Genomic DNA, 16847 nt, shown 5'->3' with positions numbered 1-16847 from the left:
TTGTATCCAGTGACAGGAGGTGGTCTAGAGGCATCGCACAGAACAACTTAATTGATTCTTGCCTCAGAGACAAAACCAAGTTTGATCGGGTTCCCAAGTTCATCGACTTGAACAAATTCTTGGACAAGTACTGGTACATGACTTGGGAGAAAGTGGATGATATGAAGGAATCCATCTTCTGGTGGCTTCTAGAGATGATAAACGAAGGTGGAAATCTCAAGCAGCTACTCAAACACAGAGGTAATTATGTGATTACAAAAAAGGGGTTTAGTAATGAACTTGGTTGGAGTATAGTTGATGTGGAATTTGTTCACAGCCTCCTTCTCTGGCATATTGCTACAGATATGTATGGCAGTTCTTTTGATCATAAAGACCCTGATCCTAAATCAAGGTACAATATAAGCAAGTTATTATCTAATTACATGCTCCATCTCCTAGTCATATGACCATTTATGCTTCCAAAAGGAGTAGGGAAGATTCCGAGACACTCGTTCAGAGGCCAAAATATTTTTTCAGCAAAAAAAGGGAGGTCATATCTAATAGAGATGAAGCTTGCACATCGTTGCTTAAAGTGATACGCAACTGCTACCTAGAGATGTGAAAGGAGATAAAAGCAAGTCCGTATTATTCGAGGCATATAGGCTTGCCAAAATATTAGAATCACCGGAAATGGCAGGGACAGAGGAGAAATGGGAGATGATAAGTCATGTGTGGATGGAGATGCTATTCTATGCGGCTACTCATTGTGAATAGGTTCAACACAGCCATCAGCTTAGGCGAGGTGGAGAGCTGCTCACTCATGTCTGCCTTCTTAATGCACATCTTGGGTTAAGTGAGCAATTCCAAATATTAGATGATGAAGTAAAACCAATCCTTGGCCATCCTTAATATTTCAAATACTCGTATGTTTAGGGTTCATGTTTTTGTATTTGACTCAACAAATTATTTTGCATATAGGATACTTACAAACTACATTTGCAAGATAGATACAAAGTACTATTTTTTTAGATCCCAATTCATACATAATATACTTCTCGTTTATTCTCTTTACCTCTTTTACCTCTTTATTCCACATTAAACATACCTTTTATGTTTAATTAATTTTAATTATATTTTTTTATTATTTTTTATGATAAAACCAAACATGAAAGATTAATTTCACTCATTTCTCCTTTAGATTTGATCAAATACACTTGACCTTTATTGGTTTGAAATTTTACCAAACACCTTTCTTATTTTGGATGAAATGAGAGGTGAATGAAAATAGTAAATATAAAATATATGAAAGATATTTGATGAAATTTCAAACCAATAAAAGTTATATATATTTAGTCAAAACTTTAAGAGAGATAAATGAAATTAACCTAATATGAAAAAATAATTTTTCTTAATACATTCCTAAACCAAGCATAATGTAATACAATATACAAAATACCTAAACTTTTCAAGAGAATACCCAAACTTCTCATGTGATTAGATACTATATCTTCGAGTCTTGGGTGCACACTGGTTTTACATTGTCCAAAACTAGCAATGTCCACTTAGTCTATAGTTTTATCACGTTTAATTAATGTTTATTCGAGCTATGGTCATTCTATTATTTAGTGGAGTTAATACCTCAATTTAATTTTTAGATTGTAGCTAGGTAGTTAAAATACAATTATTGACATTGATTTTCAAAAATTCAATAATTAAAGATTTTAAAGGCATGGTACTTCAAAAAAATACTTAATTATTTTGACAAGCACTTAATTATTTTTTTTAAAAAAATACTTTTTACATTAAAAACACTTCCTAAAATCATTACCAAACGAACCCTTATATTACTATGTCAAGGTTCACAACACACTTTCCCAAGCCAATTATCTATAAGCAATAACACCCCCAAAGGCTTACAATAAACCTATTCTAAGGTTTTATAGTGCACCCATCTCACAGTTTAACCATTCTAGGCCAAGCGACCATCCCAAGGCTTTATAATACTAATATCTCAACACTTATTGTTCTAAGGAGGATATGATGACTTTCCAAAGCTTACTTAAAAAGGCTTGGAACACACCCATCTTGAGACTTTACCACACACCCATCATAGAGATGAAAACTCGAGACAACTTACAATGAGGTTGTTGAGTTAACCATCTTTGAGAATTATATCACATCCATCATGTAGAACCTCAGACGCTACCAACTCTCCTAAAATCAATTGCTTGTAGGAAAGGTGCATACCCTAACCTTATAGTGCATTCACCCAAGCGCCCATGACGAACACAATGGGAGTTGATGGATGCAGCCAACCCTCCAATCTACCAACAATCTCCCCCCCAGCGACACCCCTGGGATTCGAACCCGTGACCTCGACTCTGATACCACTTGTAAGATCTCAGGCGCTACCAACTCTCCAAAAAGCAATTGGAGGGTTGGCCGCATCCATCAACTCCCCTTGTGTTCACCGCGGGTGCTTGGGTGAATGCACTATAAGGTTAGGGTATGCGCCTTTCCTACAAGCAATTGCTTTTAAGAGAGTTGGTAGCATCTGAGGTCCTAACAATTGGTATCAGAACTAGGCTTCTTGTTTAAGACTTAATTTTCTAAGTAGTAATGGCTAATCCATCAAGCTCATCTCACATTGAAAGTTTTTCAACCACCCGACCTCCACTTTTCACGGGAACCAATTATCCTTATTGGAAAACTAAAATAACTTGGTTTTTCCAATCTACTAATCTTGATTTATGGGATGTCATTGAAGATGGTCCCCACATTCCTTCAAAATTAGAAAATGGAGTGATGGTTCCAAAACCTAAGCATGAATGGGATGAACTTCATAGAAAGAAAGTTCAATTAAATGCCAAAGCCCTTTTTATCTTACGTTGTGCTATTTATAAAAATGAATTTAATCGTATTTGGGAATGTAAGTCGGCTAAAGAAATTTGGAGACTATTAGAAATCACTCATGAGGGAAACAACTAAGTTAAAGAGTCTAGAATCAATATCCTTGTGCATGATTATGAATTATTTTCTATAAAGGATTTTGAATATATTGTAGAGATGTTTTCTAGGTTCATGGTGATTGTGAATGAACTTGAAGCCTTGGGAAAGACCTACACCGAAGTAGAGAAAGTCATGAAGATTTTAAGGTCTCTACCAAAGAAATGGGAAACAAAAGTGACGGCTATTCAAGAAGGATCTCACCAAACTCTCACTTGAAAAACTCATTGGGTCACTCATGACTTATGAGATAAATTTGAACAATTTTCAAAGAGTTGAAGAAAATAAGAAAAATATAGCTTTTATGGCTTCAATAAATGATGATGAAGAGGAAGAGAGTGAAAGTGAAAGTGATGAAGACTCCATGGAAGAGGAATGCACAAATGAGGATGCCAATATGTGCTTTATGGCTTTGGAAGAACATCAAGATGAGGTAAACTCCAACTCTAACCATAACGAGTTTCAAGATGTACTTCAAGAATTATATTTTGATCTTGAAAAACTTGGATTCAAAAATATGTCTCTCAAGAAAAAGATTTCTTGTCTTTAAAATGAGCTCAATGAGCATAATGAAAATTTTGAAAATATTGAGAAGGCAAAAATCTCTTTTGAAAAGGAAAATGAGGAGTTAAAAATTCTCAAATGACCAAAAGACTTTTGATATGATTTTGGCAAATCAAAAGTGCATTTTTGATAATAATAATAATAATAATAATAATAAAAAAGGCTAGGCTACAAGCCTTTCAAAAATCAAATTTTTTTTAAGAATTATTTTGTAAAGGAAACCTCTAGTTTTTCACATTCAACTATTTGCAATCTTTGTGAAAGAGGAGGTCACATTGGTGATATTTGAAAATCCCTCATGTTCTTCAAAACTCTAAATTATTTTGGATTCCAAATAGAAGAAAGACTAACCCTCTAGGACCCAAAAAGATATGGGTACCAAAGGTTACTTAATTTGTTTTTGTAGGGATCCATGCAAAAATGAGAATATGCTTACCTTGGAAAGAATGCGTTAATAATATTGGTAATGGTATCCTTTTTAAAGCTTAATTTGTAATATCATTTATCATTTTTCTAACACTTGGTATATTGTTTTGTCAATAATATAACATTTAGCATCACTTTGATAAAATTGGTATATCTTTAAACCAAGGTTTGGATTAAAAAGAAATTTTTTTAATATACCTAGGTAAAATTGAATGTTCATATGCTTGTAAACTCTAATAGTGTTATTCAATGCATGTTATATATCTTTTTAAATACATATGTTCTCTCACATATATTTCCAAATCATGCTTTAAATTGGAAATGCTCTAAGGATGAGCAATATTTTATTTGGAAACTATTCTCAAATGAAAAAGGGGGAGATTCATTTTCATGAGAAATCATATCATGCTTATTGTTTATTTTTTAAACTTTTGATAACATGTGATTTCCCTTATATACTTTATTGAGACTTTTTGTTGATAACAAAAAGGGGAAGAAGTAATGGTAGGTTGCTAACTTGGGAAGAAATGTCAATTTTGTTTTAGCAATCCTATTCATATTGATGCTATGTGCTTTATTGGTTATGATTACATGCATCATGTTTAAATAATAATATCTTGCAATTGCTAAATTGTTCTTTATGCTATTTATGTTTGATTATATCATTTTGAGCATCTTTAATATGCTCCTTGAAGTTTCTAAACTTGAATATTTTCTAAATTCAAAGGAGCATATATTGAGGGGGAGCTCTTTAGCAACCTTGGTTTTGTCATCATAAAAAATGGAGAGATTGTGAAACCAAAGTTTGGCTAATCTCGGTTTTGATGATAAAAAAACAAGGTTTACAACTAATGATTATATTTCAAGTGTTATTAGGCAAGATGATTTCCAAAGTGGCAATCACAAAGACAAATCAATCCAAAAAGAAATCATGAAGAAAAAGACTACCTCAAAGAGAAGTGTTTTTCAAGACCCAAGCTTCATAAGATCTTTTTGTAAGGTTGTTGGTGCACTTAAGATTTTCATACCATTTCATGCATCTTAGAAAACTCGGTTTATCCTTTAAAACTTCGATTTCATTAAAACCCGAGTTTTATCAAATGTACCTTAGGCAAAATGTTTTAAAATTGGCATTCATCTAAAGACCTTGCCTAAGTGTTAGAAAATAAAGGAATTGAAAAAGATAGGTTTTCGGAACCAAAAGGCTAAACCGGTCGAGGCTCTGGCCAACCGACTCAATCAGTTAGGGAACCGATCTACCGGTTGCCCTTGTTTGGTCCAGGTCCGGTCGAGGAGTGCCAAAAAACACTCTCTCTCATCCAGTAGCTTCCTCTTCCCAGTTGAGGTTCACCCCTTCCCGGTCGAGGTCCAACGATCACCTGCCAAGCATTAAATGCTAATGGCTAGTCAACCGATCGAACCCCTAATGGCTAGTTTGGCTTTTTTTCTTCTATAAAAAGGATCCAATCTTCATTGTTTAAAAGAGTTTAACCTTCTCAAACATTTCTTGAATATATTCGAGTCTTGGAATAATGTTTTTGAGTGCACCATTGTTCTAAAACTTTTATATCTTTAGTGCACCTTTCAATCCTAGTTTTCTTGTATTATTTGAGCTTAAAGTTTTTGTACTAAGATTTTGTGAGATAATTTATTTGTAAATCTTTGAGAGGAAGTTTTTCAAGTGTGTAGTATCACTTGAGGGGTTGTTCAAGAGTGGGATATCTCTTGAGAAGTGTAAAGGGTGCTTGGAACCAAAAGTCCAAGAGGATGAATTGGAACCATAATCTAATTGTATTGGTTGAAGGCTTGGTTTGGAAGCCTTGAATTAGTGGAACCTCAAGCTTGGGATTGAAGATAGAGGAGAGTGGATGTAGGTCAGGTTGTGCCAAACCACTATAAAATCTTGTGTTTGCATTCTCTCTTCCTTACTCTTTTAATTTATATGTAATTGTTTATTATATACTTGCATATAATTGTCTCTTACATTCACATAGTTTAAATTTGCAAAAAGAGACCATCACCCTATTCACCCCCCCCCCCCCCCCCCCCCCTCTCCCCCTTTAGGGTGATTACCATAGGTTGGATTAGCCTAATTTTTCTAACACATCCTAATGTTGAAAACTTTGAGTTTACTACGTACCTAGCTAGTGCTTTATAGTACTTCCATCCTAGGATTGAAAACCAAGTACAACACACCTATCTTGAAGCTTATTTTGGTGCTTAGTGTTTATGCTATCATATTAATCCAATGAGCGCTATTATCACAAATTTAAATTTTGAGAACATGAGGTTCTGGTGACATGAATCCATAACTTGGGAAACTTGCTAAGCTCAAGGGTTTAGTCATCTCATTTTAAAGCAAATTGATTATTAATGTAGGGAGGTAAAACCTTTTTATACATTCAACTTTGCATTATTTCGACTTTTAAGACTTAACATCCTGAGGCTCTACTACACATCAATCCCCTTACGTACCTTAATTATAATCCCCAAGGACTTGGGATAATCATTTTCAAAGAACAATATTATATTGCAAACCTAAGACACCGACATTTATATTTGGACATCATTGTTGGCTTCCATGAACAAGGTAATCTCCTATATCTCAAAAGAGATTGAGCACTTTTCGTCACGACCAAGACAATAATAGTGTATTTTCTAATAGTAGCAAAAAAATGTTTAAATTAAATATCACAATTGTCAATAACTTCAAAAGAAAAATTGAAAATATCATCCTTAAACATTAAGTTATGTAATAATAATTGTTTTTACTTCTCTTTTAAAACCCTAAATATCCTAAAGAGGGTTTGGAAAATCAATTAAGCCTAAACAATTTTTGAAACTGACAACCCTAAATATCCATTAATTTCGGCAGCACTACCATTGTTGACCGGCCTCCATTATTACACCAATTCACCTAAATCTAATCTTATTCTGATTACTTGTGCTCTTGTATGGTTCCATAGTTGAATAAATGAGAAGCAATATTTGAAATATCGATAAATATGAATATATTGGTATTTGAATTTTACGGATATATTGATATATCGAACAAATATCGATGGATATTTTGACAAAAATATGGATCAAATAGAAATAATTCAAAATTCATGAAAATACTTAGAAAACTTTTAAAAAAAATGATAAAATAAGTAAGAATACGCATATTAAAATTATTTTATAAGTGTAATTTACATAAGTATGATTAAAAATAATATTTATCAAATTTTTATAAAAAAAAATTAGCTTAAATTCCTTTAAAATATTTATATTTATTTATTTTAAAAATTAAAAAAATATTTTTATTAAAACATGTTTTATTATATTTTAAATAAAAAATTAAATTTATTTATATAAAATATTTTATTTGAAATTTAATTTCAAAAATTTTATTACAAATATGTGGTAATAAATTTTATATTAACATTAATTTATTTAAATAATTAAAAATTATATTAATAATTTATGTTGTCAAATTAATTTTTATTTATAAAATATTAGAACTTCATTATTATTATTATTATTATTATTATTTTATATTTTAGCAAATTTTGAATAAATTTATATTTTTAATATTTAAAAAAAAAAGATAAAGTGAAAAAAAAAAAGTTGATTCAAAGTTAATAAATTATTATTAGATACTACTTCAAATTCATTTCACTTCTTTTAAGGCTTCTATATAAAGGTTATGTTTGGTTCTCAAAAAATATTAAGGAAGAAAAAAAATTAAGGAAAATGGTTTTCTCATATTTGATTGTACTATAAATATATATATATTTCTTTCATCCTAAGTATAACTTTAGGCCTAAAGATTATAAATGTTTAACACATAAAAATTGAAAATATTGATATATCTATATTTATCTTTTTCATGATTTAATTTAATAACATTAAAGTTTTTTTAAAAATCAAATATTATTAATATATTAACTATTTATATATTTTTTTAATTATTTATAATTGTTTTTAATTTTAATAAAATATAAATTATATATTTATAATATCATCCTAACATCACATCACGATGATCGACTGAACCCCGAATAGACTAACCAATGAATGATGATCCTTAATATTTCTAGTTCAATTGAGCGATCCAATTATAAAAACCTGTTTGTTGCTTGAGGATTGCAGCCTTTATATATATCAAGTACTAAAATGTTTTATTTCATTAGTATTTGAATGCTATCAAATGTGAAACCTGTTTATTTTTACACTGCTAAAGCCACCCTGTGATATAACTGAAAGGATCACTGCTGGCCTCCACTGCAAGAAACTTCATTGATGAATCCAACAAACGTGAAGGAGGAATTATTGATTTGAATTTATTTAATTAAAGAAACCTGATTGATGACTCAACAAAATTGAAAATGGAATCAGTGATTGGAATTATTGATATTCACACACGATTTTTTTAATCAAAGTGGGCACGCACCCCCAGAGTAAAGAGTGTGTGCGTGTATAGGAACGACCCTCTATGCACCATCAGTATCAGCTCACCACTTCGAAAGACGAATCTCCCTCCCTTCTAGCTCTTCCTCTTTTTTTATTTTTTGTTTAGCTTTCTCTCTGGTTTCTTAAAACTAGTACTACTGCTGTCGACCACCTACTTTCTTCGAATTATTGCTACAGAAACACGCTCCGGCCGGCCCACGAGACGACTCTCTCTCTCTATCACTTCTTTTTCTTTTTTGGCCTTTTCTCTGGTTTAAAACTACTAATGCAACCCATTCAAGGGTCACAAAGTCACCATTCTCACTGCCGTTGGCCACCATCTCCGGCCATCCACCTTCTCACCAGTACACTACTCCCACCTTCATGAGCGGAACATCGTGAACAGCTCCAACCAACCCACCACCGTCATACTCTGGTACATTTCCCTTCTTATTTTGCTTTCAAACCGACTTCTTTCTTCTTCTTCTTTTTAATTATGCTTTATTTGTTTATTCTTCTGAGAAATTGTTTAAAATTCATGAGACGTTGGATTGCATGGATTGACTCGGAGAATGTTGAGTTCGTTTAACGGCTTAAATTGTATCAAGATCTAGGCTGGTCGAAACAATGCCGACTTTTGTTCTCCTTAAAATTCTATTCCTAACCGTGCGAACATAGGCTTAAGATGAGGTCTTGAGGTGAACTGATCTGATATTCTGCCTATTATTCTTACTCTGGAATTCCTATGTTTCACCTGAATTCTATTTACACTTGTGAATCCCAACTAGAGACCTCCTTAAAATTTTATTTCCCCACCTATTTGGAAAGAGCTACTATTCCATTGGTCACTTTTCAGTCGAAAGCCTGTAAGTTTCATAGATCACTTTTCTCAGGGTGCTCGTAGATCAGGGAATAAAAAAAAAACCACTTCTCATTCAGAAGCGGGAAAGGACAGATGAATTAAGCGGTCATCTTGATCTTTGTAGAAAATAAAAGCATTTCCAAAAATTCAAAGCCATGAACACAGGGAATCGACTAAGTAGAGCTAAGCGATCTATTGAATGAAGGGCAGGGTGATCGAAGATCAGGAACGGCTTGTTTTGTGTGTGCCAATCACGTGTGGCGATTCAGCCGGTAGAGAAGGTCAGGTTGGAGCTTTTGCTAATACCGATGAGCGAGGAGGTAGGGGATTTTTAACAAGAGTATTTTTTTAAACTGTCGTACTCTTGTCAAAAAAAACCCGATAAGTAGGCCAGGCCAGCAATAGTCGTCCCCCCATGTCTCGTTCATATTAGGAATCACCACCATAGGAAAAATTCTTTCCATGGGTGGCCGTAGATCACGAGAGTTCGAGGAGGAAAACATTCTCTTCTTGCGAAGGGACTTTTCCAACCTGCGAACCTTGTGAGCGGAGAAAAGCTATGAAGGTGATGATGGAAACTCCAAATAATAACATGATAATTAATGAGTTTTTGTCAGTTGAGAAGTCATCACCAACTTATAATAGGTGTCAATTGATATATATATATAATCTTCAATATATTTTTTCACTTAAATATTATAAATATTTTATTAAATAAAATTAAAAGTTTTAATACAATTATATTTATCTTTAATATGATTTAATTTAATAATAGTAAAGTTTTTTTATAAAAAAAATCAAATATTATTAATATATTAATTATTTATATATTTTTATAATTATTTTTAATTTTAATAAAATATAAATCCAATTATAAAAACGTGTTTGTTGCTAGAACATTGCACCCCTTATGTATATCAAGTACTAATTTTTTTTTGTTTTATTAGTATTCGAATGCTATCAAATGTGAAACCTGTTTATTTTAATTTACATGCTAAAAGTGGGTATGACCTTTTAATATTTCAATTATAAAAACCTGTTTATAATTTATTTTTTTTTATCCAAGTGGGTATGAACGTTTTAATTTTCCAATCAAAGTGGGCATGTACCCCCAAAGCAAAGAGTGAGTGCGTATAAAAGAACAATCCTATATATGCCATCAGACACCCCACCACAAACCTTCTTCCTTCCTGAAAAAGATGCCTTTTTTGTATATATCCCACTGTGACAAAGTTCTACATTTCATTCCCTGAGTAGATTTCTCATTCTCTCCACTTCCTTTATAGCTGGGCACAAGGAGTTACAATAGTGAGGCACTAGGATTGGAATGAAATGAAGAATTAGTTCCAGGAGAGCAAAAACCAGGCCAATCCGTTGTAGTTGAGCTTCACTCAAGTTCTTAGTGTGCACAACCAGCCAACAATGCTAATCACATGTAAGTTCATATTCTTTTCCCACCAATCTGTCTCTTGTTCTTTTGGCTCTAATACTTTTTGAATGTTCAGTTGCTAGCAGTATGATTTTTGTGGAGAAGATGTCACTAATCCAGGTTTTTCCAGAAAGTGTGCGGAAACTTTGGAATGAGTGGGAGCTCCGCGTGATGGTTCTGTTGAGATATTAAGAATACTTTCCTTATATCATTATTTCCTTATATCATTTAGTGTTTAGATATTAGGAATGTTTAGATATTAGGAAAGTTGAGATATTATGAATATTGAGATATTAGGAATATTGAGATATTAGGAAAGTTGAGATATTAGGATATTAATTGTTATTTCCCTATGTCATTCTTTCCTTGTATCATTCTTTCCCATTCTTAGAATGGCGATACCCTCTATATATACTCTATACATGAACGAATGAAATTATTAATGAAAAAACTATCATTATCAATTTGAAGATGGTATCAGAGCCATGAAACTGAAATCCTGGATATTTTGTCGCTATGGTAGTCCGACAGCGATCAACCATCCTAAGACAAGCCCTAATATTGATAAGTCAACCTTCAAATGCACTCACTGCAATAAGACTGATCCCACCAGTCTGGATATCCCACAATTTCAAAGCAACGACTCTTGGTAAGATCAGGAAAAAAATGAGGAACCGAGGGTTTGAACCATGAACCTTTAGATCATGTTTAGGTTATCAACACTTTGTTATTAATGATAATAATCGTGATCAACGGAAGAAGGATTCCAAGAAAACCTCGACTGCAACTGTTGCTAAAATAAAAACAGAGGCTAATGTTGCTGAAAAAGCCTCTGCATTGGTAGCCGCTACAGATCATGATGGTAAGTTTTTAAATACTTTTACACCTATTATTAATAGTGCATGGATAATTGATTCTGGTGCTACAGATCATATGACTTTTGATTCTAGACAGGTTTCACCCCTTATACCTTCCTCACAAAAAATTGTTTCCACAGCCAATGGTAACACAACCCCAGTCATTGGGGAAGGATCCTTAACTCTTACTGATACTTTGAATTTGGATTCTGTTTTAGTTGTTCCATCTTTAGATTACAATCTTTTGTCAGTTTCTCAAATCACTGCAGCCTTATCTTGTATTGTCATTTTTTGGCCTGAATTTTGTGTGATTAAGGACATCCAAACAAGACAGACGATTGGTTGTGGTATTAAGCGGGGAAAACTCTATTACTTGGACTTGTAGTCAAAGGATTCAAATAAGTAGCAACAAGCCTTGATGGCAGATGGATCTGAGGAAGAGAAGAAAAAAATCTGAAATTTGGTTGTGGCATCGACGTTTGGGACATGCTTCCTTTGGTTATTTAAAAAAATTGTTTCCTAGTTTGTTTGCAAAAAGTGATATTTCTGGTTTCCGTTGTGATATTTGTGAATTAGCTAAAAGTCATCGTGCTTCGTTTCTGTTAATTTTAAATAAAAGTCCATTTCCTTTTATGGTTATACATTCTGATGTTTGGGGCCCATCCAAAGTCCCAACTTTGAGTGGCTCACGTTGGTTTGTTACTTTTATTGATGATTGTACCAGAATGACATGGTTATGCTTGATGAAGACCAAAGATGAAGTGAACTTGTTGTTTCAAAAATTTCATAAAGTGATTGAAACTCAGTACAATGCAAAGGTTCGGGTTCTACGTAGTGATAATGGTGGAGAATATCAAAGTTCTAATCTTCAAAAGTATTTGGAAGGACATGGTATCATTCATCAAACTACTTGTTCCAATACACCCCAGCAAAATGGAGTCGTTGAACGAAAAAATCGGCACTTGTTAGAAGTTGTTTGTGCTTCCTTGATAGCAGCAAAAACACCGATATCTTATTGGGGAGAAGCAATCACATCTGCCGCATACTTGATCAATCGGGTACCTTCTAGCTCAATTAACTTTCAAACACCACTCCAAGCTCTTACTAATGTCGTAGTTGCCCCAACCGTCCCAAATCTACCTCCTCGTGTTTTTGGTTGCGTGGGATTTGTGCATCTACACAAGCACCAACGCACCAAGTTAACTTCTCATGCATTACAATGTGTGTTTGTTGGATATGCATTGCACAAAAAGGGATATCGATGTTACCATCCTCCAACTCGACAAATGTATATTACAATGGATGTGATGAAGATTCGATGTATTTTTCATCTGAGTCTGAACTTCAGGGGGAGTACCATAAGGAAATTCAGACTCTCAATTATGATTATCATATATCTGAGGAAGATGAATCTGGACAATCTGAACTAGTGAACTAGGAAGTGGGTAAGTTGGATATGAGTGGTCAACAATTTGGGTCCGAAGATGTCTTCACTGAAATACCAAACCAATCGTCGTCTGTTAAGGGTGTTCTTAATTTGGAACTTGATCCATTCATGAAACGGTTATCACACCGTCATAATAGAGGTATTCCTAAACCCACATATGAACTTGAATTGTCTACCAAAGTCAAATATCTCATGAGCAACTATGTGTCTAACCATCGTTTGTCTGAATCAAATAAGTCATTTGTAAATCAATTATCTACTGTAGCTATTCCTAACAGTGTGCAAGAAGCCTTAGCTGATCCAAGGTGGAAAGCAGCCATGAATGAAGAGATGAAATCATTGCAGAAGAATGAAACATGGGAACTCGTAGAATGTCCACCAGGAAAGAAGCCAGTTGGGTGTCGTTGGATCTATACTGTGAAGTACAAGGCAGATGGTAGTATTGAACGATTTAAAGCAAGACTGGTAGCAAAAGGGTACACTCAAACTTATGGAATTGACTACACAGAGACATTTGCACCTGTAGCTAAGATCAACACAGTTCGAGTATTACTGTCTTTAGCTGCAAACCTAGATTGGCCATTACAACAATTTGATGTGAAAAATGTCTTTCTGCATGGCGAGTTATCTGAAGAAGTATATATAGATCTTCCACCAGGATGCATGGTGTCAGAAAAGCAATGTCAGAAGGTGTGCAAATTGAAGAAGTCATTGTATGGGTTGAAACAATCCCCGAGAGCATGGTTTGGAAGGTTCACAAAGTCAATGAGAGCTTTTGGCTACTGTCAAAGTAATTCAGATCACACTTTGTTCCTGAAAAAGCAACATGGTAAGATTACGACACTCATCGTATATGTGGATGACATGGTAGTTACAGGAAATGATCCTGAAGAAAGAAAAGCTCTGCAAAATTATCTATCTAGAGAATTTGAAATGAAAGATCTAGGTCCTCTAAAATACTTTCTTGGGATTGAAGTTTCTCGATCAAGTGAAGGAATTTTTCTGTCTCAAAGAAAGTATGCCTTAGATCTTTTACAGGAGACTGGAATGTCGGGATGTCAACCTATTAATACACCAATAGAAGAAGGTCTGAAATTGTGTGTTAAGCCTAATCAAGTATCAACCGATAAGGGAAGATACCAGAGACTTGTGGGGAGATTAATGTACTTAGCTCATACAAGACCAGATCTTGCTTATGGATTAAGTGTAGTAAGTCAATACATGCATAATCTTGGAGAGCAACATATGAATGCAGTCATGCGTATTTTGAGGTATTTGAAGAATGCTCCTGGGAAGGGAATTTTGTTCGCAAAAAATGTTGATCATCAAAGTATAGAAGTATATACTGATGCTGATTGGGCTGGTGCAGTGGATGATAGGCGATCTACATCTGGTTACTTTACCTTTGTAGGTGGTAATCTTGTGACATGGAAAAGTAAGAAGCAAAATGTCGTCACTCATTCAAGTGCAGAAGCGGAATTTAGAGGTATGACTCTAGGACTTTGTGAGGCATTATGGCTAAGACTCCTCTTACAGGATTTAGGTTACCTATCTAGGCAACCAATCCGATTGTTTTGTGACAATAAAGCCGCGTGTGACATTGCTCATAATCCAGTACAACATGATCGTACAAAGCATGTCGAGGTGGATAGATTCTTCATTAAGGAAAAGTTGGATGATAAGATTGTGGAATTGCCTAAGATTCGATCAGAAGATCAATTGGCCGATATCCTTACCAAAGCTGTCTCAAGTCAAGTGTTCTCAAAATTTTTAGACAAGTTGGGCATGTGTGACATCTATGCACCAACTTGAAGGGGAGTGTTGAGATATTAGGAATGCTTTCCTTATATCATTATTTCCTTATATCATTTAGTGTTTAGATATTAGGAATGTTTAGATATTAGGAAAGTTGAGATATTATGAATATTGAGATATTAGGAATATTGAGATATTATGAATATTGAGATATTAGGAAAATTGAGATATTAGGATATTAATTTTTATTTCCTTATGTCATTCTTTCTTTGTATCATTATTTCCCATTCTTAGAATGGTGATACCCTCTATATATACTCTGTACATGAACGAATGAAATTATTAATGAAAAAACTATCATTATCAATTTGAAGAGGTTCTACTCAGTGTCTCCCTGCAGATTGTCCTCATCCTCTTCAACAAGCGACGAAAGTATACAAACACGCCCTGGATCAGAATCCTGATTTGGTCGGCATACCTATCAGCAGATTGGGTGGCAACGGTATCCCTGGGCACCCTCTCCAGCAGCCAAGGAGATTCGGATGGTAAATTTTTGGATCCGAACTACATCCTCATGGCATTTTGGGCACCATTTCTTCTCCTACACCTTGGTGGCCCGGATACCATCACTGCTTACTCCTTGGAAGACAATGAGTTGTGGTTAAGGCACTTGCTTGGTCTAGTTGTTCAAGTTGGAGTGGCTTTTTATGTGTTTCTGAGGTCATGGGCAGGAACTCGACTCACATTTCTGTCCATTCCAATGTTTGTTGCTGGAATTATCAAGTATGGAGAGAGGACTTGGGTTCTCATGTCTACAAGCAACAATCACTTGAGAGAGTCTTTGCTTCCATCTCCCGATCCTGGACCGGATTATGTTGAAATCATGAGAGAAGCTACAGCGATTGTATTTCACAAAGATAAGGGCGACATTACTAGTCCTGATGGAAAATATATTGATGAAGCTTACTCCTTATTTGATAAAGCTTACTCCTTATTCAAGAACCAATTCCGGCATCTATATGCAGACCTCATCCTTAGCTTTAGTGACAGAAAAAACAGTGAGCCCATCATCAGGCACCTGTCACCCGAAGAGGCCTTCCAAGTGGTAGAGATGGAGGTCAGCTTTATGTATGATGTGCTCTACACCAAGGCAACTGTGGTTTATTCTCTCCTGGGCATTCTTTTCCGCACTGCTAGCTTCTTCTCTACTATTTCTACCTTAGTGATCTTCTGCTTCTTCATCGATAAGCATGAGTTCTCAAACATTGACATCAACATTACTTACTTATTACTCTTAGGAGCTATTTTTCTAGAGATTTATGCTATCATTATGCTGATTTTATCTGACTGGAGCATCGTCTGGTTGAGCAGTAAGAAGAACTCCCTCACTGATTCCATTTGCCGGGCCATCACCCCTTTTCGATCAGTTTTAACCAGTGACAAGAGATGGTCTGGACGCATGGCACAGAACAACTTAATTAATTCTTGCCTCAGAGACAACACTAAGTTCAATCAGGTTCCCAGGTTCTTTGACATGAACAGATTCTTAGAGAGGTACTGGTACATGAATGGGAGAAGGTGGATGACATGAAGAAACCCATCTTCAGCTTGCTCCTACAGATGACAAATCATGCCAAGGATCTCAAGTCACTACTAAAACACAAAGGCGATTATGTGATTATGAAATGGGGGTTTATTGAGACACTTTGTTGGAGTGTAGTTGATGTAGAATTTGATCACAACATCCTCCTTTGGCATATCGCAATAGATCTCTGTAGCTATTCTGATGAGGACCCCAATCCTAAAGCAAGATGCAAAATAAATCACTTGTTGACTTGAGGTGTCTTATCAACTCTAATTGTATGAGAGTCTATCCCTATGGTGTAGATAAAGCATATTCTACATTGATTAAGGTTGAGTGTTTACTCTTAATGAATACCATATTCTTTATGGATGGTATGTTTAAATACAGAACATACTTGATAGATTCACCTATATGAGAGTGGAGGTGGGACCACTTCCTATGAGAACTTAGGCAGGTTCTCTAGAGCTCTCATGAATATCCAGGGAGGGCGCATGGCCTATTTG

The 16847-nt window shown here is 34.6% G+C and overlaps 1 protein-coding gene across 1 annotated transcript; it reads left to right on the top strand.

The window, feature by feature from the left end:
* Window positions 1–8863: 8863 nt before the first annotated feature.
* On the top strand, window positions 8864–16350 carry LOC117922381. Its single transcript, XM_034840520.1, has 3 exons — window positions 8864–9591; window positions 10558–10706; window positions 15147–16350. The coding sequence occupies exon 3, from the start codon at window positions 15334–15336 to the stop codon at window positions 16348–16350; it is 1017 nt and encodes a 338-aa protein (XP_034696411.1). The 5' UTR covers window positions 8864–9591; window positions 10558–10706; window positions 15147–15333.
* Window positions 16351–16847: the final 497 nt, after the last annotated feature.

The sequence above is a fragment of the Vitis riparia genome, chromosome 9 (genome assembly GCF_004353265.1).
Source record: "Vitis riparia cultivar Riparia Gloire de Montpellier isolate 1030 chromosome 9, EGFV_Vit.rip_1.0, whole genome shotgun sequence".
NCBI classification, from domain to species: Eukaryota; Viridiplantae; Streptophyta; class Magnoliopsida; order Vitales; family Vitaceae; genus Vitis; species Vitis riparia.
The sequence above is the reverse complement of the archived record's forward strand: the minus strand, read 5'-3'. Positions and strand labels throughout refer to the sequence as shown.